The sequence below is a fragment of the Pseudorca crassidens genome, chromosome 1, assembly GCF_039906515.1.
Source record: "Pseudorca crassidens isolate mPseCra1 chromosome 1, mPseCra1.hap1, whole genome shotgun sequence".
Classification (NCBI taxonomy): domain Eukaryota; kingdom Metazoa; phylum Chordata; class Mammalia; order Artiodactyla; family Delphinidae; genus Pseudorca; species Pseudorca crassidens.
The window spans coordinates 88,564,372-88,590,801 of record NC_090296.1 but is presented as its reverse complement, the minus strand read 5'-3'; the positions used below and the strand labels follow the sequence as shown (position 1 = coordinate 88,590,801).

General features: G+C 40.2%; 1 protein-coding gene and 1 non-coding gene across 4 annotated transcripts; one reads left to right on the top strand and one right to left on the bottom strand.

Moving 5' to 3' along the window:
• Positions 1-1,518: 1,518 nt before the first annotated feature.
• On the bottom strand, positions 1,519-1,620 carry LOC137207260 (U6 spliceosomal RNA). Its single transcript, XR_010935005.1, has one exon. It is a non-coding gene; the product is annotated as a U6 spliceosomal RNA (small nuclear RNA).
• Positions 1,621-10,161: 8,541 nt separating this feature from the next.
• GATM (glycine amidinotransferase) lies at positions 10,162-25,241 on the top strand. Of its 3 annotated transcripts, none has more exons than XM_067745751.1 (9): positions 10,169-10,348; positions 11,837-12,055; positions 17,955-18,150; positions 18,995-19,185; positions 20,168-20,305; positions 20,447-20,611; positions 21,896-21,959; positions 22,421-22,537; positions 24,502-25,241. In XM_067745751.1, the coding sequence occupies exons 1-9, from the start codon at positions 10,280-10,282 to the stop codon at positions 24,612-24,614; spliced, it is 1,272 nt and encodes a 423-aa protein (XP_067601852.1). In that variant the 5' UTR covers positions 10,169-10,279; the 3' UTR covers positions 24,615-25,241. The 3 variants fall into 3 exon arrangements, 2 of the variants coding, with proteins under 2 accessions (XP_067601852.1, XP_067601842.1); XM_067745741.1 differs by lacking the exon at positions 10,169-10,348 and adding an exon at positions 17,643-17,860 and having other exon boundaries at positions 11,931-12,055; XR_010945364.1 differs by lacking the exons at positions 22,421-22,537; positions 24,502-25,241 and adding an exon at positions 20,936-21,149 and having other exon boundaries at positions 10,162-10,348.
• Positions 25,242-26,430: the final 1,189 nt, after the last annotated feature.

Below are 26,430 nucleotides of genomic sequence, written 5' to 3'. Positions count from 1 at the left end.
GGAGGTGTTCTCCCAGAGCAGGGTTTACAGTTTTCCTGGGGCTGTGAGGGAAAACATCTGGGACAGTAAGAGAGTTCTTTGCAGTATACACAGAATCCTTTTCTGCTAAAGAAAAAATTGACATTTATGGGGTTTTTTCCTGATTATAAATGTAAGAATGGCTCATAGAGAAAACTGCACAAGTTGCTGAAAAGCAGAAAGAAGATTATAAAGAACACCCATTATATCTCTATCCAAGGATAGTAACTATTAAAATTTTAGTGAATTTCTTTCCAGCATTTTACATGCATAGGTATTCATCACGGTTGAGAGCATACTATTATGTATAATTTCATATTCTGTTCTTTTCCTCTTAATATCATGACATAGGAATTGCCCTACGTTATTAAAATTCTCTGTAAACATTCTTCTTAGTGGCTGCATGTTTTATCCTATGATGAAATCTATTTACTCTAAATCCTAAAGTTATTCATTCATTTAAGAAATATTCATTACATTTTTTTATTTTTTCACTTAAGAGCCCAATGCTGAATGTGTTTTAATTTCCTAACCCATCCGCTAGTTGTTGGCCACTCAATCCCTTTCTTATTTCATAGCTTTTTTTTTTTTTTTTTTTTTGAGGATCTAGGCCAGACGTGAAAATAGGGAGTCAGAGTTAAGAAGAAGGTTGAAAAAATAATGGCAGAGGAATTTAGGCTGAATGAATGAGACGAGGGAGAGGGTCCAGTGAAAGCTGCTCTCCCACCACTAAGGCATCCAAGGATATTTCCTGCAAAATCAGGAATTGTTCATGGGCAAAGTAATCTTTGTGGCGCTGACATCATATAACTTAATGATGGTGATTCAGTAACTTCTCCACCATTTCTGGAATTGGCCAAATGCCTTCCTCACTCTTGGGTGCTGACTAGATGTGGCCCACCCCTGGCCAGCACCACCGGTGCTAGCGGCTGTTGGGTTAGGAAAGGGAAGTGCCGACTCAGAGGGAAATGTGAGGCACCTTTTTCAGCAGGGTGAGTGGAGCTATTTTAGCCCCTGCGAAAAGTCTTAAGGGTGGACTCAAGTGGGGATGAATATGTAGTCTATTTCCAGAACCATCCCCATAGGATAGACCCTTGTGGAGCATCCATCCCCTTCCTCATGTTCTCCCCTCTTTGACTGAAGTGCAGGGGCAACAGCTACACCTATGCTAAAATACCTTCTCTTGCCTCTGTAGAGTTCTCAGTAAAACACCTAAGCCATTCCTGTGCTTGTTTAGAGTACCCATACCTTATGCTTTCCTTTGCTGTGCAAAGCTTTTAAGTTTCATTAGGTCCCATTTGTTTATCCTTGTTTTTATTTTCATTAGTCTAGGAGGTGGATCAGAAAATATCTTGCTGCGATTTATGTCAGAGAGTGTTCTGCCTATGTTTTCCCCTAAGAGTTTTATAGTATCCGGTCTTAACATTTAGGTCTTTAATCCATTTTGAGTTTATTTTTGTGTATGGTGTTAGAGAATGTTCTAATTTCATTCTTTCACATAAAAATATGGAACGCTTCATGAATTTGCATGTCATCCTCGTGCAGGGGCCGTGCTAATCTCTGTAGTTCCAATTTTAGTATACATGCTGCCGTAGCAAGCATTGGAGTGCTCATACTATGTTCTGGTCTTTCCCTGTCCTTGGCATTCAGCTATAGCTGACCTGTAGAAGTTCAATTTGTCAAAGACTCTACCATGCAATCTTTATAGGTACAGTGTTATCCTAAGAAGGGCAGTTATCTGATAAATAACTCCCAGAAGAAACACTCAGATATCCTGAAGGATAAATGGAAGCATGTGACACAACATGAAGCTTACAGGAGAGTATCTGATATTGAAAGTAGTTGGATTACACATGTACCTTGTGTTGCAATACGTATTTCCCTGAGAATCTGGAGAAAATCAAGAGGTATGAGAGGTAAGGGCACAGGCTTTGAAGTCTGTGCCTGCGTTTGAATTTGCCTCTGTCAGTCACTAGGCAGCTGTTTGACGTTGGGCAATTTATTTAACCTCCCTAAGGCTTAATTTCTTCATCTACATGAGATTTGAGATTATTTTAAGAATACCTCCTCAGGACTTCCCTGGTGGCGCAGTGGCTAAGAATCTGCCTGCCAATGCAGGGGACACATCCCTGGTCTGGGAAGATCCCACATGCCCGGAGCAACTAAGTCCGTGCGCCACAAATACTGAGCTTGCGCTCTACAGCCCATGAGCCACAACTACTGAGCCCACGTGCTGCAACTACTGAAGCCCGTGCGCCTACAGCCCGTGCTCCGCAACAAGAGAAACCACAGCAATAAGAAGCCCGCGCACCGCAACGAAGTGTAGCCCTCCTCGCTGCAACTAGAGGAAGCCTGCGCACAGCAGCAAAGACCCAATGCAGCCAAAAATCAATCAATCAATAAATAAAATTTAAAAATAAATGAATAAATAAAATTTGTCCTTATTTTAAAAAAAAGAATACTTCTTCATAGATGAGTGAATAAGATAACATACATGAAGCTCTTAATCTGGCACATTTAAGCACTCAGTAAATAGTAGCTATTATTAAGTAGAGTGGAAGTTATTTTCAAATTAATTCAGTCAACAAATATTAATTGAGCACTGTCAGGGGCAGGGCTGTATGATAGCCTCCCTCCGCTTATACTTTATCTTTCATGTGAACTGAGTTTTTCTCTGTGGGTTCATTAATATTAAAATGATAACTTTATCTTTTTCGAAACAGCAGATTTGTTACATTATCTACTAAGTCCTAAGCAAGTCTCAGAGGCTCCTCCAAAAATAGGAATATTGGTGGTAATGTCTCTTACAAGCCCATTGTTTAATTCTTGATGTGAGCAGTAGTTACTGTTTATTTTTCTGCTCTAAAAGAGAAATTTCCTTAGCTTTCTTTAAGAGAAATCACTTAGCTATGAGGTTAATTTTTGTAACTTTTTAAAGATAAAAGTGTGTGTTTAACCCCAGAGTCCTATGCTATATATTTAAAGAAGTATTTCCCCTTTGCATTTTTAAACAACTATTAATTTGGCCTCACTTGAAAGAATGCTGTTGGTTCCTATAAACAGGCATCAGTTCCACTCTAAATAAAGGTATTTTAATTTTTATCTGTCCTAAGACTGAGGTGACCCAAAGATGACGTACAAATGGCCAATACGCACATGTAAAGACGATCAACATCATTAGTCACTGGGGCAATGCAAATTAAAACCACAGTGAGACACCATGTCACACCCACTAGGATGGATATGATCAAAAACAATGGACTTACAAGTGTCGATGAGGATGTGAAGAAACTGGAACCCTCACACATTGCTGGTGGGAATGTAAAACTCGTACAGCCACTTCGGAAAACAGTTTGCCAGTTCCTCAGAATGTTAACCATGGAGTTGACATATGATACAGTGATTTGACTCCTAGATTTACATCCATGATCAATGAAAAATACATTCACAAAAAAACTTGTACGTAAATGTTCATAAAAGCATTATTCATAATAGCCCCAAATGAAAACTATACACGTCCATCAACTGATGAATAGATAAATATAATGTGGTACTGAACCAACTTTAGCCACTGGGGACAGACACCAAAAACAACGGGAACTATGAACCTGCAGCCTGCAAAAAGGAGACCCCAAACACAGTAAGATAAGCAAAATGAGAAGACAGAAAAACACACAGCAGATGAAGGAGCAAGATAAAAACCCACCAGACCTAACAAATGAAGAGGAAATAGGCAGTCTACCTGAAAAAGAATTCAGAATAATGATAGTAAAGATTATCCAAAATATTGGAAATAGAATAGACAAAATGCAAGAAACATTTAACAAGGACCTAGAAGAACTAAAGATGAAACAAGCAACGATGAACAACACAATAAATGAAATTAAAAATACTCTAGATAGGATCAATAGCAGAATAACTGAGGCAGAAGAATGGATAAATGACCTGGAAGATAAAATAGTGGAAATAACTACTGCAGAGCAGAATAAAGAAAAAAGAATAAAAAGAACTGAGGACAGTCTCAGAGACATCTGGGACAACATTAAACACAGCAACATTCGAATTATAGGGGTTCCAGAAGAAGACGAGAAAAAGAAAGGGACTGAGAAAATATTTGAAGAGATTATAGTTGAAAACTTCCCTAATATGGGAAAGGAAATAGTTAATCAAGTCCAGGAAGCACAGAGAGGCCCATACAGGATAAATCCAAGGAGAAATACACCAAGACACATATTAATCAAGCTGTCAAAAATTAAATACAAAGGAAAAATATTAAAAGCAGCAAGGGAAAAACAACAAATAACACACAAGGGAATCCCCATAAGGTTAACAGCTGATCTTTCAGCAGAAATTCTGCAAGCCAGAAGGGGCTGGCAGGATATATTTAAAGTGATGAAGGAGAAAAACCTGCAACCAAGATTACTCTACCCAGCAAGGATCTCATTCAGAATCGACAGAGAAATTGAAACCTTTACAGACAAGCAAAAGCTGAGAGAGTTCAGCACCACCAAACCAGCTTTACAACAAATGCTAAAGGAACTTCTCTAGGCAAGAAACACAAGAGAAGGAAAAGACCTACAATAACGAACCCAAAACAATTAAGAAAATGGGAATAGGAATATACATATCGATAATTACCTTAAATGTAAATGGACTAAATGCTCCCACCAAAAGACAAGATTGGCTGAATGGATACAAAAACAACCCATGTATATGCTATCTACAAGAGACCCACTTCAGACCTAGAGACACATACAGACTGAAAGTAAGGGGTTGGAAAAAGATATTCCATGCAAATGGAAACCAAAAGAAAGCTGGAGTAGCAATTCTCATATCAGACAAAATAGACTTTTTTTTTTTTTTTTTTTGCGGTACGTGGGCCTCTCACTGTTGTGGCCTCTCCCATTGCAGAGCAACAGGCTCTGGACACGCAGCCTCAGTGGCCATGGCTCATGGGCGCAGTCGCTCTGCGGCACGTGGGATCCTCCCAGACCGGGGCACAAACCCGTGTCCCCTGCATCGGCAGGCGGACTCTCAACCACTGCGCCACCAGGGAAGCCCCCAAATAGACTTTTAAATAAAGACTATTAGAAGAGACAAAGAAGGACACTACATAATGATCAAGGGATCGATCCAAGAAGAAGATATAACAATTGTAAATATTTATGCACCCAACATAGGAGCACCTCAATACATAGGGCAAATACTAAAAGCCATAAAAGGGGAAATTGACAGTAACACATTCATAGTAGGGGACTTTAACACCCCACTTTCACCAATGGACAGATCATCCAAAATGAAAATAAATAAGGAAACACAAGCTTTAAATGATACATTAAACAAGATGGACTTAATTGATATTTATAGGACATTCCATCCAAAAACAACAGAATACACTTTTTCTCAAGTGTTCATGGAACATTCTCCAGGATAGATCATATCTTGGGTCACAAATCAAGCCTTGGTAAATTTAAGAAAATTGAAATTGTATCAAGTATCTTTTCCGACCACAATGCTATGAGACAATTACAGGAAAAGATCTGTAAAAAATACAAACACATGGAGGCTAAACAATACACTACTTAGTAACGAAGTGATCACTGAAGAAATAAAAGAGGAAACCAAAACATACCTAGAAACAAATGACAATGGAGACACAATGACCCAAAACCTATGGGATGCAGCAAAAGCTGTTCTAAGAGGGAAGTTTATAGCAATACCATCCTACCTTAAGAAACAGGAAACATCTCGAATAAACAACCTAACCTTGCACCTAACACAATTAGAGAGAGAAGAACAAAAAAAACCCCAAAGTCAGCAGAAGGAAAGAAATCATAAAAATCAGATCAGAAATAAATGAAAAAGAAATGAAGGAAAAGATAGCAAAGATCAATAAAACTAAAAGATGGTTCTTTGAGAAGATAAACAAAATTGATAAACCATTAGCCAGACTCATCAAGAAGAAAACGGAGAAGACTCAAATTAATAGAATAAGAAATGAAAAAGGAGAAGTAACAACTGACACTGAAGAAATATAAAAGATCATGAGAGATTACTACAAGCAACTCTATGCCAATAAAATGGACAACCTGGAAGAAATGGACAAATTCTTACAAATGCACAACCTGCCAAGACTGAATCAGGAAGAAATAGAAAATATGAACAGACCAATCACAAGCACTGAAATTGAAACTGTGATTAAAAATCTTCCAACAGACAAAAGCCCAGGACCATATGGCTTCACAGGCGAATTCTATCAAACATTTAGAGAAGAGCTAACACCTATCCTTCTCAAACTCTTACAAAATATAGCAGAGGGAGGAACACTCCCAAACTCATTCTACGAGGCCACCATCACCCTGATACCAAAACCAGCCAAGGATGTCACAAAGTAAAAAAACTACAGGCCAATATCACTGATGAACATAGATGCAAAAATCCTCCACAAAATACTAGCAAACAGAATCCAACAGCACATTAAAAGGATCATACACCATGATCAAGTGGGGTTTATTCCAGGAATGCAGGGATTCTTCAATATACGTAAATCAATCAACATGATACACCTTATTAACAAATTGAAGGAGAAAAACCATATGATCATCTCAATAGATGCAGAGAAAGCTTTTGACAAAATTCAGCACCCATTTATGATAAAAACCCTGCAGAAAGTAGGCATAGAGGGAACTTTCCTCAACATAATAAAGGCCATATATGACAAACCCACAGCCAACATCGTCCTCAATGGTGAAAAACTGAAAGCATTTCCACTAAGACCAGGAACAAGACAAGGTTGCCCACTCTCACCGCTCTTATTCAACATAGTTTTGGAAGTTTTAGCCACAGCAATCAGAGAAGAAAAGGAAATAAAAGGAATTCAAATCAGAAAAGAAGAAATAAAGCTGTCACTGTTTGCAGATGACATGATACTATACATAGAGAATCCTAAAGATGCTACCAGAAAACTACTAGAGCTAATCAATGAATTTGGTAAAGTAGCAGGATACAAAATTAATGCACAGAAATCTCTGGCATTCCTATACACTAATGATGAAAAATCTGAAAGTGAAATCAAGAAAACACTCCCATTTACCATTGCAGCAAAAAGAATAAAATATCTAGGAATAAACCTACCTAAGGAGACAAAAGACCTGTATGCAGAAAATTATAAGACACTGATGAAAGAAATTAAAGATGATACAAATAGATGGAGAGATATATCATGTTCTTGGATTGGAAGAATCAACATTGTGAAAATGACTCTACTACCCAAAGCAATATACAGATTCAATGCAATCCCTAACAAACTACCACTGGCATTTTTCACAGAACTAGAACAAAAAATTTCTCAATTTGTATGGAAACACAAAAGACCCCGAATAGTCAAAGCAATCTTGAGAAAGAAAAACGGAGCTGGAGGAATCAGGCTCCCTGACTTCAGACTATACTACAAAGCGACAGTAATCAAGACAGTATGGTACTGGCACAAAAACAGAAAGATAGATCAATGGAACAAGATAGAAAGCCCAGAGATAAACCCACACACATAGGGTCACCTTATCTTTGATAAAGGAGGCAGGAATGTACGGTGGAGAAAGGACAGCCTGTTCAATAAGTGGTGCTGGGAAAACTGGACAGGTACATGTAAAAGTATGAGATTAGATCACTCCCTAACACCATACACAAAAATAAGCTCAAAATGGATTAAAGACCTAAATGTAAGGCCAGAAACTATCAAACTCTTAGAGGAAAACATAGGCAGAGCACTCTATGACATAAATCACAGCAAGATCCTTTTTGACCCACCTCCTAGAGAAATGGAAATAAAAACAAAAAAAAACAAATGGGACCCAATGAAACTTAAAAGCTTTTGCACAGCAAAGGAAACCATAAACAAGATCAAAAGACAACCCTCAGGGCTTCCCTGGTGGCGCAGTGGTTGAGAGTCTGCCTGCTGATGCAGGGGACATGGGTTCGTGCCCCGGTCCGGGAAGATTCCACATGCTGCGGAGCAGCTGGGCCCGTGAACCATGGCCGCTGAGCCTGCACGTCTAGAGCCTGTGCTCCACAACGGGAGAGGCCACAACAGTGAGAGGCCCGCGTACCGCAAAAAAAACAAAAGACAACCCTCAGAATGGGAGAACATATTTGCAAATGAAGCAACAGACAAAGGATTAATCTCTAAAATTTATAAGCAGCTCATGCAGCTCTATATGAAAAAAACAAACAACCCAATCCAAAAATGGACAGAAGACCTAAATAGACATTTCTCCAAAGAAGGTATACAGACTGCCAACAAACACATGAAAGAATGCTCAACATCGTTAATCATTAGAGAAATGCAAATCAAAACTACAATGAGATACCATCTCACACCTTTCAGAATGGCCATGATCAAAAAATCTACAAACAATAAATGCTGGAGAGGGTGTGGAGAAAAGGGAACACTCTTGCACTGCTGGTGGGAATGTGAATTGATACAGCCACTATGGAGAACAGTATGGAGGTTCCTTAAAAAACTACAAATAGAACTACCATATGACCCAGCAATCCCACTGCTGGGCATATACCCTGAGAAAACCATAATTCAAAAAGAGTCATGTACCAAAATGTTCATTGCAGCTCTATTTACAATAGCCCGGAGATGGAAACAACCTAAGTGTCCATCATCGGATGAATAGATAAAGAAGATGTGGCACACGTGTTCAATGGAATATTACTCAGCCATTAAAAGAAACGAAATTGAGCTATTTGTAATGAGGTGGATGGACCTAGAGTCTGTCATACAGAGTGAAGTAAGTCAGAAAGAGAAAGACAAATACTGTATGCTAACACATATATATGGAATTTAAGAAAAAAAATGTCATGAATAACCTAGGGGTAAGACAGGAATAAAGACACAGACCTACTAGAGAACGGACTTGAGGATATGGGGAGGGGGAAGGGTAAGCTGTGACAAAGCGAGAGAGAGGCATGGACATATATACACTACCAAACGTAAAATAGCTAGCTAGTGGGAAGCAGCCGCATAGCACAGGGAGATCAGCTTGGTGCTTTGTAACCACCTGGAGGGGTGGGATAGGGAGGGTGGGAGGGAGGGAGATGCAAGAGGGAAGAGATATGGGAACATATGTATATGTATAACTGATTCACTTTGTTATAAAGCAGAAACTAACACATCATTGTAAAGCAATTGTACTCTAATAAAGGTGTAAAAAAAAAAGAACCCACCTGAAAAAAAAATGACAGCTCTTAATTACTTATGAAAAATAAGTAATTACATATGTTGTAGGCACAGACATGAAATACTCTCTGTCCCCTCTCCTTCTAACAATATAAATGTTAAACCGAGTTCTCTAGTTTTGCAAAAATCTGCAGCAATTAAAACTTTGCACTGTTTGGGAGCTACTTTTCTAACAAATGTATCTTTATCAAATTGAAACAAAATTTAAATACATGAGATAGAAGGGAAAAAATTCCCTGTAGTCCTCCCTCATTTCTGGCCCACATCTATCTCTATTTTCATGACTGAGTTTCTCAAGCCAGGGACACATGGCCGAAGACTATGAAACGACAAGTATTCCGAAGAACACGTAACAGGCTAGTGGGTGGACCACGCAGCACCCCGGGGAGCGGATGACCTGAGTTCCAGACTTGGTTCCCTCCAGGCTCCATCCCGGTGTTGCCCTAAGAAGCCACCTAAACTTGAGGTGGTTTCGTTCACTGCAAAATGAGGGGAGTGGATCAGTGCACAGAGATGAATTTAAACGTGAGACTCTACTCACGCTTTGCATATTTAAATCCATAAATATAAATTTAAAACCATACATGTATATATCATTACTTGACTCGTCAGAAATCACGTCCTCCTCCCCGTCCCTGAGACTGGGGGCCTGGTTCGGCGGACCCGGGCGGGGCTGGCGGAGCTCGGCAGAAACCAGTGGGCGGACTGACAAGCTAACAGAGGGCCAGCCCGGGGGACTTGACCCCGCGTCCCCCGCTCTCCCTGCCGTTCCTAACTCCCGGGCGGCCCCGCGCGCAGCCGTGCGCTCCGCGGCCCCGCCACCTGCTCCCGGCAGCCAATGGGGCGCGCGGGAGGCGGGGGGGCGCGCGGGAGGAGGCGGGGGGCGGCCGGGGCGGGGCGAGGCTACAAAAGGCCGAGCACCGGGACACCCTGCTGCGGGCGCGCTCTCGGGGCACTCGGAAGGAGGTGGCCGAGCGCTGGGCACAGTCGGCTTGTGGACCAGGAGGGCACGAGACGATGCTGCGGGTGCGGTGTCTGCGCGGCGGGAGCCGCGGCGCCGAAGCGGTGCACTACATCGGGTCTCGGGTGCGTGCGCCGCCGCCTCATCGGGCAGCCGCGTGCTCTCTTCCCCCTCTCCTTTCCTGGCTTTCCCCCGCCAGCCTTGCACGACCATGTCCTTTCTGGGCCCCCTTGGAAGCTCGGCTTCAGGAGCCTTTGCCGGCTGCCGGAAGCTTGGCGGTGTCCCAGGGGAAGGGGTCGTGCGTTGGGGCCACACCCAGTGGGCACAGCTGCGGTCTACGCGCCTCGGGTTGCGTTGGCCGTCAGTGCGGGGGGCGCCGCCCTCCCCAGCCGGAGGGGGCGAGGGCGACAAGCAACACGGCTTAGTGAAAAAGGGCGGCCTTTTGGCGGCTCATCGCTATGGGTGGGCAGAGAGTTGGGCATGCGTGTACCGTGGATGGACGGGAGAAGGGGCGAAGTGGGACTTGGGGACGGAGGGGGAGCGAGCAGGCTCATTCCAAGTGTAACGTGGAGTCCCGAGTCGCGAGAGGAGTTGGAGCGAGTTCGGTCTGTACCCAGATTTCTGCCCGGTCCTGCCCTCCGCTTTCCTGGTATGCAAGCACGCGCCTGCAGCAAACCCTCCCTAGCTCCTGGGACGGGAATAGCCAGGCAGTTTGGCTTCCGCCAGCAACTGGCTTCAGAACAGCTGTCACTCCCTCCTGCTTTTTAGTCTCCACCCTGGCTCCCCTCCTGCCTCCTTCCTAAGGCTTTTAACAGAACCGGATAGAGATCTGTGGGGTTGAGGTTTGCCCAGTGTATGAGGGACTCTCCCTGATCTAGAGTTTATGGGCTCTACATTTTCAAAAGCCTTTTTTGAAGTTCTTAGATCTCCTTCCTAGTTGTTTAAGTTTGTACCTGGGTTAGTTAATCCTTATCTTGCCTAGGGTACTGTGGACCATCTGTAAAATAAGCCTGTGGCACTTGGTCACTCTCTCATAATTGCAGTGCCAAATAATGTGAAGTGTGTGTCCGTGAGGACAAATTGATGGTTTGAAGCTGATTATTCTGAAAGATAAAGTCATTTAAAATGCTTCTATAGTTTCATTTGCGTGGGGCGGGGGGAGAGGATCCTAATACTAGTAACCTTTGGTACTGAAGGGGACAGGAGGCTCCCTCCCCCAGCTGGACTTGGCAAGGAGATCCGGAGCCACTTTCTGTGGTTTTTCTGGGAAGAAGGGTGACCCATCATCTGCATAAAACTTGCTTAAGGCCTGACTGCAGAAAACCATTCCGAGATATAAATGGGGGTGTATGGTCGTTGGGGACAAAATCTTCTGAGAAGTTTTAAAGAGTTATACCAATTAACATAATACATAAAAAGATAATGTATAAATAAACACAAAAGTAAAATCTGTAACCCCACTACCCACCTATCCACTAACATCTCGGTTTACATTCTCCTAAAAGATTTTAAATGCCTGGCTGTGTTATCCTGGGTTTTCATCCTACCTCTACTTCCCCCTCCCCCAAGTACTGTGCAGGACCACACAATAATCTTTTCTTTGTTCTTGGAAGCTTGGAAGAACTGTAACGGGATGGGTGCAGCGAACTTTCCAGAGCACCCAGGCAGCTACGGCTTCCTCCCGGAACTCCTGTGCAGCTGACGACAAGGCCACTGATCCTCTGCCCAAGGACTGCCCTGTCTCCTCTTACAACGAATGGGACCCCTTAGAGGAAGTGATAGTGGGCAGAGCAGAAAATGCCTGTGTTCCACCATTCACTGTGGAGGTGAAGGTAAAGCCAGGGTTTCTCATGTCTGAGCGGGTTCATTCCTCATGGTCTGCAGTCTGGCTTCTGCTCCCACTCTCCTCTGTAACTGTGTTCACTTTAGCTTACCCAAGACTACCCAGATCCAGTGGCTGATGATATCTTACTTGGCATCTCTGCAGTATTTGACACTATCTACACCAATGATTACTCCCTCCTTCAGGTTTGGGGAGACCGTTTCGGGGGGTGGGGGGATATTAGTTCTTTCCCTATTCCTCACATCTTCTTCCTTTACGGTCTGTAATGTTGGGCTGAACAGAATTTCACTGTAGCTGTTCTCATAGCTTCCTCCCACCCCTCCACTCTGGTCCAGATCTCTCTCCTGAATTCTGTCCACATGAACACGTTAAACTCCTTGTTGGATATTGCCACTGGACCTCAAACATGGCACATTTGAGTTCAGCTGCCAGCCACTCTGCAAAACTGGGACGTTCTTCATTCCTTCCTTTCAGTTTTGGGCATTCCTATTTATTCAAGCTAAAACTTTTATTTATTTCTCCTTCAGTCACATCCTCCACATCCATTCTCCAAGATCGAACAAGTCTTTTATCAAAATGAACCTTACCTCCATCCCTCTGCTACTGCCTTAGGTCAGGATCTCATCTACTGCCTGGACTATTGCGGTGAACTCCTAACTGGTCTCCCCTATTTGCTGCACTCTCTAAACCACCTCTAGCTTCTATCAGAGTTAATTTTTTTTTTATAAATTTACTTATTTATTTATTTTTCGGTGCATTGGGTCTTCATTGCTACATGTGGGCTTTCTCTAGTTGCGGTGAGCAGGGGCTACTCTTCGCTGCGGTGCGTGGGCTTCTCATTGCGATGGTTTCTCCTGTTGCGGAGCACGGGCTCTAGGCACGCAGGCTTCAGTAGTTGCGGCACGTGGGCTCAGGGCGCCAGAGTTATTAGCACAGAAGAACTTGTTTTCCATTTGGAGAGGTATGATGTTTATTACGTAGAAATGAAGACTAATACTAAGTATCTTATGGCAACTAGCTGGCAAGGCAGTTGAATTCAAATACCAGGAGAGCTAAGGGAAAAGCAATGACCAAATGCTGAATAGTTAGGAAGTCTTCTTCCTAAACGAAGAAAATAATTCTTGAGTTAGACCTTGAAGAGAAGGTAATAGAAAAAGTCATAACTTATTCTAGTTGTTCTGAAACTACCTTTGGTTTTGATATTTGAAATTTGATGAACAGATTAATTTATGTATCATCCACATGTTTTAAAAAGGCACGATCTTTTTAAAGTCTTTTGTTTTTTAATAAGTTTATTTTATTCATTTATTTTTGGCTGTGTTGAGTCTTCGTTGCTGGGCGCGGGCTTCCTCTAGTTGTGGTGAACAGGGGCCGCTCTTCATTATGGTGCGCAGGCCTCCCATTGCGGTGGCCTCCCCTGCTGTGGAGCACGGGCCCTAGGCGCGTGGGCTTCAGTAGTTGTGGCTCGCGGGCTCTAGAGGGCAGGCTCAGCAGTTGTGGTGCACAGGCTTAGCTGCTCCGTGGCATGTAGGATCTTCCCAGACCAGGGCTCAAACCCGTGTCCCCTGCATTGGCAGGCGGATTCTTAACCACTGCGCCACCAGGGAAGCCCTGAAGTCTTTTCTTGAAAGGAAGTCCTATCCCCTAACCATTTTAATTGGGTGGAATTAAATTTCAAATTCAAGCAATAATTTATCCTTCTATTTGTCTTTAGAATAATTGACTTTTATATCATGTGATCTTACGGAATCAGAATTCTAAGACATTATTTTGAGTTGTCACTTGATTTATGATTTTAGATTTTGAAATTTCATGGACTTTTGGAAGGTGTGCCAGGCTGAAGTCAGGAGATCAGGATTGAATTAGGTATTTGATAAAAGCTTATTAGCTAATCTCAGTTAATCAGCTATTTGACCTTGTGATCTTGATTCCACAAATTTCTGGGCCTCACTAAAATGAAGATATTAAGAGGGTTGCTATCTACCTAATGAGATTAAATAGGAAGGTAAAAGGTTACATGTTACTTATTTTTAAAGGACAAAACTACAACTCATTATAGTTGTAGGGATGCAATTTGCCAAGTCTGTTGAGGGTATAATAATTGTAGATAATAGTAGCTTTAGCAGTATTGATTTCATTCATTTGTCTGGTTATTTCTGCTTTATGACACATAAGAAACTAGGTATCGAGGGAGAGGAAATTAAATCTAAGACATGCATGGCCAACTAGAAGGTCTTACCTTCTAGTTGGAGAAAAATGACACAGACATATTAATCAGTTTGGGACCAATGAAATATAAAATAGTGTAGTAAACCATTTATAGGCAGTTAGAGCATAAGATATGTTGGAAGATGTAAGTGCTAGAAAAATTTTATGGGAATGAGGAACATAGTCATCAGGAAGCACAATTTTTGAAAGCTATGTGGCTTTTTATTCTGCAAACATGGTGAATACTTTCCATCAAATATGTGCTTTTTGTTTTGCTTTTGTCTTTTTTTTCTAAAGCCCTTGATAAAAGGACCTTCTAAAAATACAAAGTCGAGTGGGATGAATTGGGAGATTGGGAAGGAAATCCAAAAAAGAGGGGATATGTGTATACGTATAGCTGATTCACTTTGCTGTACAGCAGAAACTAACCCAACATTGTAAAGCAGCTATACTCCAATAAAAATTAATTAAAAAAATACAAAGTCGATCAACGTTAATGTAGTATCAGTTTGCAGCTGGATAAATAATGTTTCTATTGAGATTTCCTAGCCTTCCAAAGACAGTATTTAAAATTCATTTGGCAAACACCCCTAAAGGATTTTAGGCTCTGAAAGACTATCAGGTTTCTAGGAGTGCAGCCACATGTCTGCAACAGATTATTAAAAACATCCCATGCTAAGCATTTAATACAGTGTTTTTTTATCTTGCAGACACTTGGTAAATGATTGCTAACTTACTTAGCAGGGTTGTAAAGGAAGTGTAAATAATTTCCAATTATCTCTTGGAAAATGTAGTCTGGCCTGATCACTCAGACTTTGTTCAACCTTAGCCAGAGTATGAACTATACAAGAGAATTCACACTTGTTCAAATAACTTTTTTCTCCCAGGGAAGTTTATATTTATCAAGCAAGCTTCACTCTGCACAAATAGTCACATGGGATACTTTGGAATGTGTCCAGCAAGAAAACATGGCTGTGCAGCAGAAACTATTTCACCCAGTGTTAAATTTTCAAAGACTTCTTGTCCCCTCGTGGACTGTTAGAGATGTGCCTGGCATGAGAAGGAGGAAGTGGTGAATGGATGAGTAGTACCAGGATGTGTCTGAGAGGAATATAAAGAGTCATTATTATCCTCTCCTCTGGTTGCTACTGCAGGACCTCCTAGGAGTAGAAAACAGTAGAGTGCTCTTGTTTTGTTCTGTGTTTTAAAAGAGTGGATTGATCTTAACAAGCAATCAAATTTTTAATTCTGATAACATTTTTCATGGGCCAGAAATTGAGCTTATTGTTTACCTATAGATCTTCAAAAGTAAAGCAACTAACTGATCATTTAGACAGGGTTTGGCAAGGTTTTTCTTTACAGGGCCAGATAATTAATGTTTCAGGCTTTGCAGACCATAGGTCTCTGTCACAACTACTCCACTCTCAACTCTGCCACTGTAGTGCAAAACCACCACAGGCCATATGTAAATGAGTAGTTCTATGTTCCATAAAACTTTATTTGCATAAACAGGCAGCAGTCCAGATTTGGCCCATGGACTTTAGTTTGCCAGCCCCCGTTTTAGAGCTTCACTGGCATCTCCCTGTTTGCTGAAGACCTGTTTTTCAGATTCTTATTCCCTCCCCAGCAGGCTCAGCTCCAGCCTAATTGATGTGAACCTAGGTATTGAACTAACAAGAGGCAGGTCTGCTTCCATATGTTTGATACTTATCAGGCTGAGGTGAAAGTGGATGTAGAGACATATAATCTGGAAGAGACATGGTCTTTGACATTAAAGAGCTAGACATCTAGATAGTCTGTCTCATTACCCAGTTTCCCCTGCTTTATGGCACTTACCACTGTCTGAAGTTATCTGATTTGTAATAATGGAAACCTCATCGAACATGATTAGGACTAGTGGTTGGTTAATCAATGATATAAGGAAACACTTTAAAAACACCTGCTTTGACACAGACCTACTAGAGAATGGACTTGAGGATACGGGGAGGGGGAAGCGTAAGCTGGGACAAAGTGAGAGAGTGGCATGGGCATATATACACTACCAAACGTAAAATAGATAGCTAGGGGGAAGCAGCGCATAGCACAGGGAGATCAGCTTGGTGCTTTGTGACCACCTAGAGGGGTGGGATAGGGAGGGTGGGAGGGAGGGAGACACAAGAGGGAAGAGATATGGGGACATATGTATATGTATAACTGATTCACTTTGTTATAAAGCAGAAACTAACACATCATTGTAAAGCAATTATACTCCAATAAAGATGTTAAAAATAAGAATAAAATAAAAATACCTGCTTTAAACATTTTTTAAAAACTTAAAACATATAAATGTACGTTGCTTTGCCAATCTTTTGATGACGGTCCAAGGCTTTTTCTTAGCATTTGGATCTTCTGATTGGAATTCTGCTTTGTGTGTCTTAATAAATTATATCCATGTGTGTCTCCTACATTTCCCAATGTATTTTTTAATTTGACTGAGAACCTTGCACATGGAAAACAATCTGAATGAAGAATCCTTCCAGACTGTTTCACTTTTGAAAACCAGTATTTTATAGTTGTTGTACCTACCCTAATTCAATAGTAATTTTTAGCAAATTGATTGAGCCTTTTTAAAGCATTCAACCGCTTTCCATTCAGTTGTCTTTTAAAATGCGTATAACCCTTGGACACTTCCTAAATGTTAAGATTTGTTTTTCAGCTACTTAAAAATTTGGGGATTTGCTTATCAAATCACTTCTTTTTTTTTTTTTGCGGTACGCGGGCCTCTCACTGTTGTGGCCTCTCCCATTGCGGAGCACAGGCTCCGGACGTGCAGGCTCAGCAGCCATGGCTCACGGGCCCAGCCGCTCCGCGGCATATGGGATCTTCCTGGACCGGGGCACGAACCCATGTCCCCTGCATCGGCAGGCAGACTCTCAACCACTGCGCCACCAGGGAAGCCCTCAAATCACTTCTTTTTATGGTGAAAGGACCTGAAGCACTATGAAAGCTTAGATGGATTGGGAGAAGAGAGGTTGGTGGGCAGAGACACTTTGGCAGGGAAGTGTAGGAAGCACTAAAGGTAGACTTGCACCGCTGCACAGGTTTGCCAAGTGGTGATTCTGTTGAATGAGAAAATAATCAATAACGGCTTTTTAAGAGAAACAAAGCATAGTTGAGAGAATGTCCCTAACCTTTAAGGGAGCAGTGTCCTATTTTCCTACAAAGTATCTTGAAGTGCTGTTTTTTAGACAGAATTCTGGGATGCCTGGGTAGCCCATGGTTTTATCTTCGTATAGGTGTGCTTTTATTAAGCTGTTTTGTTTGTTCTCTTATTTGATTTCATTGAGACTGTCTAATGGGAGCGTCCATGTCCTATTTTGTCTATGAAGCATGTAAAAAGTGGCCCAAGAGCGTTCCAAGCCCATGTGAGGGCAGACATGCTGTGTGTGGTAAGGCATGAGATCTCAGGCAGAAGGAACAAAAGGTCTCAAAACATCCAGAGAATTTAGAGATCTTCATTCAACAAATATTGAGTGTCTTCCCAGAGTCAGTGTGCTTGGTTCTGGGGATGAACACTGTACCAGATGTGGTCTCAGTCTCAATTCCAGTAAGTTATACAAGTAATTGTTCACAACCTATGAACCTATCTTGAGCTGTAATTTTTTCCTGTAAGTATTTCACTTACTTTCTTCTGGTTCTAGGCCAACACATATGAAAAGTACTGGACTTTTTACCAAAAGTATGGGGGCCATCATTTTCCCAAAGATCATTTGAAAAAGGCTGTTGCCGAAATTGAAGAAATGTGCAATATTTTAAAAATGGAAGGAGTGACAGTGAGGAGGCCTGACACCATTGACTGGTCCTTGAAGTATAAAACTCCTGATTTTGAGTCTACGGGTAAGTGATACTGGATACTTTAACTGCTAGAGTCTTAATTTTTTAATTTCTCTCAATCTGTAAGGAGAAAGCTCTGATTATTTCTCAGAGATCCCTTTGTTTTAATAATCCTTCAAAACTTTAAAGATTATTTAGGAACAGTTTGGTTCTTTTTGGTAAGACTTAGAGGTACACATTTTAAACTCTATTGTAAATCTAGAATTTCCTTGAAAGAAGCAGTTTTTCTAAACTTCATGAGCATTTCCTTACATAAGACCAGTGGATTCCATTTACTTTTCCTCAAGAACAGAAATTAAAAGGGGAACAGAAACATTCCCATCTTATTTTTAACTGACACTGCTGCAGGATTGTTTTTGTGCCTGAGTTCAGTGTTGTTTTTTTTTAAAAAATATTTATTTATTTATTTGGTTGTGCTGGGTCTTAGTTGTGGCAGGTGGGCTCCTTAGTTGCGGAGTTTGGTGTGTTCTAATTTACAGTTGTATAAGTGATCCTTGGCCCAATTTCCATCTTGTGGTACTGATATTCCCTGAAAAACTCTGTTAGGAGTTACAAAAGGTGAAAACTTGGTGGTTCAAGATGTCTTTGACCAAGAGATGCTTCTTTTTCTCTTTTCTTTTTTTTTTTTTATTTGGCCTGGCTTCATCATCCCCACACAGAATTCATGTTAACAGTCTAGGATGTATCATTTAATATTTTTTCATTTGCGTAAAATTATGTACATATACACGTATAGGTTTTCTGTAATTTTTATTTTTTTACCAAAGAATGAAATCACATGATATAGACTCTTCTGTCTTGGAAATTAGCATCACTGAAGTTGCTCTGGAACTTTCTGGCCTGACAGGTTTATATGGTGCGATGCCTCGAGACATCCTGATAGTTGTGGGAAATGAGATTATCGAGGCTCCCATGGCCTGGCGCGCTCGCTTCTTTGAGTACCGCGCGTACAGAGCAATTATCAAAGACTACTTCCGCCGCGGGGCCAAGTGGACAACAGCTCCTAAGCCCACAATGGCTGATGAGCTTTATGACCAGGTAAGTCCCCAGTTACGGGAGAGCTTATCAGTAACTTTTCTAAATAATCCACAGAGACTGACAGATTCTCTGAACCTTGTATTTATTATGTATTTCAGAAGCTGAGATGACCTACTTTTCGAAAACTGATTGTTTTATGATGAAAATAACAGTAAATGATAAGTTATAATAACAGTAATAATAATAGCTAACACTTATTGGTGTTTACCATGTGCCAGATCTTGAACTAAGTACTTTATTTACACCCTCAGTCCTGTTTATTTTTCACAACAACCTCATGAGGGAGTAGTTTCATTCCATTACAGGGAGGAAAACTTGTCTAAAGGCGCACAGCTATTCATTGGTGGAGACAGAACAGTCACTAGGCTGAACTCCAGCCTCTTCTAGAAAAAGAATTTGGTCTGTAGGCCGTATTCACAGTAAAAGGAAGTGTATGTCTCTTACTAGATCACTTACTATTTGATCACTTATAGAAGGAATCAAAAAATGAAAATTTCTTTAAACCCTTTATGGGTTTAAAGACATAAGTAAGTAATGAATCTATTACCCAACCGCATACCCAGTCAAATTTGGTAGCGGATGCATGGCATCGCATTTTATGGTATGAGTTAGGCTCAGGGCCAACCTCCTTTTTCAAAAGAACAGAATGACTTCATCTTGCAGATTTTCAGTACTGTAGATAGATACATAAATCATTGGATGGGTCATGGAATATTTTCAGTTTCATTACTGCCTCTGTACCACCTGCTTCCAAGTATCAGGAACTTGTCATGCCTAGTTTTTCATTTTTTTGTTGGTGGTTTGGTTTATTTTGGTTTGCTTAGCATGGGCCTACATCTTCCCATGCCTGTTTCAGTCTAGAACAGGGCCGTAGTATTTCAGGAAATGATGATGTTGAACTAATTTTCTTAGTAATGAAGGCCCTATGAGTCATCTCTTCATGAACCAAGGCACTGTGTGTGTTCATTCTTGTTCCAATTAGGATTACCCCATCTATTCTGTAGAAGACAGACACAAATTGGCTGCTCAGGGAAAATTTGTGACGACTGAGTTCGAGCCGTGCTTTGATGCTGCTGACTTCATTCGAGCTGGAAGAGACATCTTTGCACAGAGAAGCCAGGTGGATAAAGGCTACCTCGGAAACTTCTCACTTTATTATTATATTTTAAATTTCCAAAATTAAAATATTTTCATCCTATTTTTAGTTATCTAAACATAGAACCAAATCTTTATAGGTTTATGTCTCCTTTTCTATTTTCAGGTGACAAACTACATGGGCATTGAATGGATGCGTAAGCATCTCGCTCCAGACTACAGAGTGCATATCATCTCCTTTAAAGACCCCAATCCGATGCACATTGATGCCACCTTCAATATCATTGGGCCCGGTCTCGTGCTTTCCAATCCTGACCGACCATGTCACCAGGTAGGGGAGTTCTTAGGACTCTGGAAAATCAAGAGAGTTTGGCAACTGAAGGAATTGCCACTATTATTTTAAGCACTTCCGTGATTTCCTAATGGTTCTAAATGACAGATTCAGCAATGCTCACATTATTATGATCAAACATTGGATCGCTTATGTTATATTTACTACAGGATGTCCAACACTCAGAAATATACACTGTAGCAGTGATAATTAGTGTAGTGTCATCAGACTCTGACTTTGGCTGCTTGCTGCTGTCAGAGCCTCAAGTTTGTGCGTATGTGTGTGTTTTTATTGAACAGAGTGGTATTATCTCATAACTTGCAGCCGAGGTTCCTCAGCAGACGAATTGCAAACAAGATGATCTCTGCATGTCTGGGGTAACACCACTAGGCAGTGGGTGTCTTCTTCCCTCTCCAGTGGGGCTCCCTTCAGCCAGGCCCACCCTGCAGGGGAGGAGCAGAGCCACTGCACTGCAGCAGGTCTATCCCCCCCTGCAGCCTCCTACTTCTGCCCACTGCCCCCTACTTCCAGTTGGGCGGTGAGTGATTTTGTGTTATTTGCTGGGCTGCAGTGCGCCATTGCAAAATTCACTATTTTACCATATCACTGTTCATTTCTATTCTATATATTTAGACCAATGACCAAGATTACTTATTCACTTCATTTTAATTTATTTATATATAATTTATATAAATCAATTATATATATTATTAAATATTTATTTAATATAATTTATATACTAAGTGGGTATGTGAACTAGGGATGGTTGGGTTATAATAGGTCACTAGGGACAGTTATGGTTCTTTGGGAGTATATTCCTAACATCTGTCTTTATACCATGGTCACAGACGCAAAGTGACAGACTATGAAGTGGATGGACTATGGGTTTGACATAGTCATATTTTGTTTTCTTACAACTAAGTAAGAGGAAATATTTTCATTTTCTTTAATGAGAATTTCTCAAGGAAAATATCTTTGGTCTTTTAAAAAATCTCTGAAACCTGTGAAAAGCACAAGAATATTTTTAAAAGCTTTAACATTTCTGTTACTTTTTAATTTTAATCTGGCAATCTGAGGACTTTATGTACATTTTAACTAAGATTCAGACAAAATCATCCAAATGTTTTGAAATTTTAATTTTTAAATTTTGGCAGTTGAGAAGACAGCTTCTCAAAAAGAATTATTAATCATAAGGCCTATCAGAGACCAAGAATGATAAGAATAGTATCTATAGATTTAAGCCTCTTTGGGTTTGGGGGGGTTTTTTTTATTTTGGTCTTGCAGATTGATCTTTTCAAGAAAGCAGGATGGACCATAGTTACTCCTCCAATACCAGTCATCCCAGATGGTATGTTTACTTTTGTATACTCATAGCCTAAAATAATTACTTCAGTGGCCAAGAATCTTTCACCTATAGACAGCAGCCTGCATATTAGCAATTTAGAATATTTCTCCGGTAAGCAGTAAACTGGTGCTTGGCACTACGGGCACTAGAACAAGGCTGGACTTGTGTTCACAACCTCTCCTTCCATAGAAAATGAAAATGAAAAGACAGGAAAAATCAGTACAAAACAATTTGACGGAAAGCAAGAAATGGCTTTTTAAAGACAACAAGGTGAAATTCAAATGTGTAATGAGTATGGATTGATTCATAACATTTACAGATAGTCTTAAGATTAAAATAAATTTTCACAGGGAAACTGAACTATTGAAAGAATTGAGCTGTCACTTGAATATTCTTCACTTCTGAATCCTTGCTTTAACCAAGAATAACAGCAGACATGATTTAACGGTTATTGCTATTTTTAGATCACCCACTCTGGATGTCGTCCAAATGGCTTTCCATGAATGTCTTAATGCTAGATGAAAAGCGTGTTATGGTGGATGCCAACGAAGTCCCGATTCAAAAGATGTTTGAAAAGCTGGGTATGTACCCAGCATAAATGAAACATGTTCATATTCAAAAATATTAAATGAGAAGAAATGACATGCTAGGTCTGATGTATGATTTATCTATTTAAATTTCTGTTCCTTTAAAAGTACCAAGTTGTTATTTCATAGATGGACAATATACTTCTTTTCAACAATCACAACCTCAAAAGGTTGGAGATGCATCCCAGGCTCCTTAGACACCCCCTGAGCAATAAGTTTATCAGTCTTCTATGACTTATCTAACTTCCTGGTGCCCAAGTGTGGAGAGCTACCCCTTTGCAGATAAGCATATAGATGATTTGGCCCTTCGCCAAATAAGAAATTGTTGGGGTCCTTTAAAAGTAATTTGTCATTACATATTTTAAAGGACGTATAAGGATACAGATATAGAAGTGACTTATCTGTGTGATAAGCACTGTGAACAAAGTAATAAAATACAATAGAGGATGTCAGTAAATCATTTCAGCTTTGAACTAAAAAGCAGAACTGGTTATTACTTGGGTGGGAATTTGCTTATCATGGTATTCAAAATTTAGACCAGTTATTCTATACTGAGAAAAGCATTTAAAGAATTTTCATATGGCTGTTATTAGGGTGCAGAAGTGTGTGTTTATCACTATCATTCTACTTGACATATCCTAAGTGTCAAATAAAGCCAGGCAGTACACTTGTTGAAATCAAGTTATGTTTTGATTTATGTCTTATATTTCAGGTGTACTACTCAGAAGATATTGTTTGCCCCTTTGAAACATCCCTCTTTAATGAAGTATCAGTTTAAAAAGATTAGCCCATTAGTTTTAGATTGAGCCCAATCTAATGATTTCACCTGTAATGCTATCCCACTTTTTTTTTCGTGGCTTTTGTTAAATAAGCCAGTTGCTTGGGTTCAGTTTCCTGTCCTTTAAGATTTTATTGTTTCTCAACTTAAAATATTATTAAGTACCAAATATCTGATTTATAATTTTGTTTTTAATAAAGTCTTTTTGAACATAGGGAACTTGTTAAAGCAAATTAACTTCTCTCCAGTTCAAGGTTATATGGCTCTAGCCATCTAAGATAGATATGTCTTTCTATCAGGAAATACATGCTCATGGTTAAAAGCCCACTTCTTATCCCAAGCCCACTCCTGAACCTGTGTCCAAACCCTGTTTTTACTCTTCAAAGCCCTGCTCAGTCTTACTTTCTCATGAAAGGCTTTCTAGATGACTCATGCTGCCTTTCTAACTATACCAGTGGGCCCTTTAGCAACTCTGTAGCTTAGCTTTCCTCTCAAAATCATGGATTCCTTGAGAGAGGAGAATAGATTTTCTTTTTAAAACCCCATTATGCCAAACACAACAGATTCTTCCAAAATACCATTGGTTGACTGGGCCATGTACATCATAACCATATTAATACAAATGGTGCTGGATTAAACTAACTGCCTGAGTAGCTTTGATACCTGTATGACCATACAACCCAGATGAGTTCTGTTCCATTGTTTCCTTAAGGTGGCCTGGTCAAGCTAATTGTGTCAGATAAACTCTGCTTATATGTGGGTAGGTAAAGTCAACTTTTCAGGTTGGCTAAATTATACTTTTCTTACTAAATTGACATGGTAAAATTAGAAACAGTCTGACAAAGTAGTTAAAGCATAATTCTAAAAGGCCTTGAAATTTTACTATTTGGATTGTTTCTGAACATTTGTCAGATATATCCACTCATGAAACCTGTTGACTTGTGAAGAGTCAATAGAACAAAATAGACTTCAGAGTCTCTGCTGACTTTCTGGTGAAGGTTTTATATTAGCCGTGGAATAGATTAGATGAAATATAATTGACGAATAAAATTGAAAGACTATCCTGGGGTGGACTTAAGGGTTAGAACCACAGTATTCCTACCCATTTTTAGGCTCATTTCTATAGAAGAATCTTCATGTGAGTCCATCTAACTGGCCACGTCTCTCTCTTTCCATGCAGGTATCAGTACCATTAAGGTTAACATTCGTAATGCCAATTCCCTGGGAGGAGGCTTCCACTGCTGGACCTGCGATGTCCGGCGCCGAGGCACCCTACAGTCCTACTTTGATTGACCAGGCCTGCTGGGGCTTGGGGCTTGGCCTCAAATAAAACTAGGAAGCTTAGGGATAAGGTTCATTCTCCTGCTTTAAAAAGTGCATGAACTGTAGTACTTTATACAATCATATCCGTAACAGGGGTCTTAAGCCTGGTTTATTTTTATTATTTTTCTTTGATAAAAGGAAAATAACCTGTGCTAGATCTTACTCTCTTCTCCTAAATATTTTACTGTTTGGCTTCAAGCATAAAAATTTGGTGAATGTCTACCAAAACAAAAATTAGTCATTTGAGTAACTTGGCTACTAATATAATTAACCATCTACCTCTGTTTTTAATTTTCTTTCCAAAAGGCAGCTTGAAATGTTAGTCCTAATAGTCACTTTTTTTTTCCTTTTTGCTAAACTTGTGAATGTTTGTATCACTTCTTTTTTCTAAATAAAAGACTCAGAATGTATACAGATCTTATAGAACCAGTAATTGTCTCTTTTTCTAATAAGGAATTTTGGTAATTTTTAATTTTTTGTTTTTAAAAATAACCTAGACTATTGCAAACATTTAAGTGAATTTTCCATGAATATTTTTAATATTCTTATCTCAACATTGGTGATATTTGCTATTAAAAACCTTTTCATACAACTTACCTCATTTCAAGTGATTTATTTTAATCTCTTTTTTCTTCTCTGTCCAGAATTTTAGAGGAATATTTAGTGCAATAGGATATAACTATCAGTTCCAATTCCTAAATTTTGATGTTCAGTATCTAGTGGATACATTGCATCTTTGGTCATCTAAGATTTGTTTACAGATGTGCAAATTATTTAAAGCACAGACTTTAAAAGCATTAAAAAAAAAAAACGAATGGAGGTAAAACCTACATGCGATGTGAAATAATTTTAACATTGGATACGGTACATGTATGTTTATTCTAATAAACTTCTGTGTTACAGAATGGGTTTTATTAGAGTTTGGCATCAGTCTAATCATTTTAAGCATAAGTAAATTATGGGAATATAGCTCTTGAAACAGTGTTCTAATGCTTTGAATTATTCAATATATTCACCCCCAGTAGATAAAAATTTAAACCTAATGCTTGTATTCAGAAATGTTTAGCAGAGTCAGATTTTATTTATTAATTAATCCAATCAGTCAACAATATCTGAATGTCTTCTGAATATAAGGGACTACTCCTAGGCCCCAGAAGAGGAAAAAAGTCTCCCTTCTCTAGATACTCAGTATTTTGACCCATGAAAATCTGTGGGGTGGGGATGGGGGGAGGTGTACTTTGAAGTGGTCATGGGTTTCGACCGTGCCTTTGTAGCCTAGTGTCTTTTTTCACACACCACAGAAATACCTGCCCATTCTACACTCGACTGAATCCTGCTTAAGAAACCTTACAGGGGCTTCCCTGGTGGCACAGTGCTTGACAGTCCGCCTGCCGATGCAGGGGACACGGGTTCGTGCCCTGGTCCGGGAAGATCCCACATGCCGCGGAACGGCTGGGCCCGTGAGCCATGGCCGCTGAGCCTGCGCGTCCGGAGCCTGTGCTCCACAACGGGAGAGGCCACAACAGTGAGAGGCCCGCAAAAAAAAGAAACCTTACAATCATGTGGATTGGTGCACAGTTAGGGGATACATTCCTGGGTTTAAATACTACTCTGCAATTCTATTACCCCTCCACATTCTCCTCAGTGGCTATTCCAGACCTTCACTTTGTTCTCTTATCATATTGCTTCATTTTTCACAGAGAAAATAGAGGCGGTCAGGTGTCAGTTCCCTCAGCTTTTCTGCTCCAATTCTCTATAGATTTACCTGCATTTGCATTCCCTGGTT

Bases quoted from the DNA above. Each gene is read 5' to 3' on its own strand.
- GATM (XM_067745751.1), top strand. From the start codon at position 10,280: ATGCTGCGGGTGCGGTGTCTGCGCGGCGGGAGCCGCGGCGCCGAAGCG. The intron at 18,151-18,994 runs GTAAGTGATACT...CTGGCCTGACAG, and splicing joins TCCTGATTTTGAGTCTACGG to GTTTATATGGTGCGATGCCT. The intron at 21,960-22,420 runs GTATGTTTACTT...TGCTATTTTTAG, and splicing joins AATACCAGTCATCCCAGATG to ATCACCCACTCTGGATGTCG.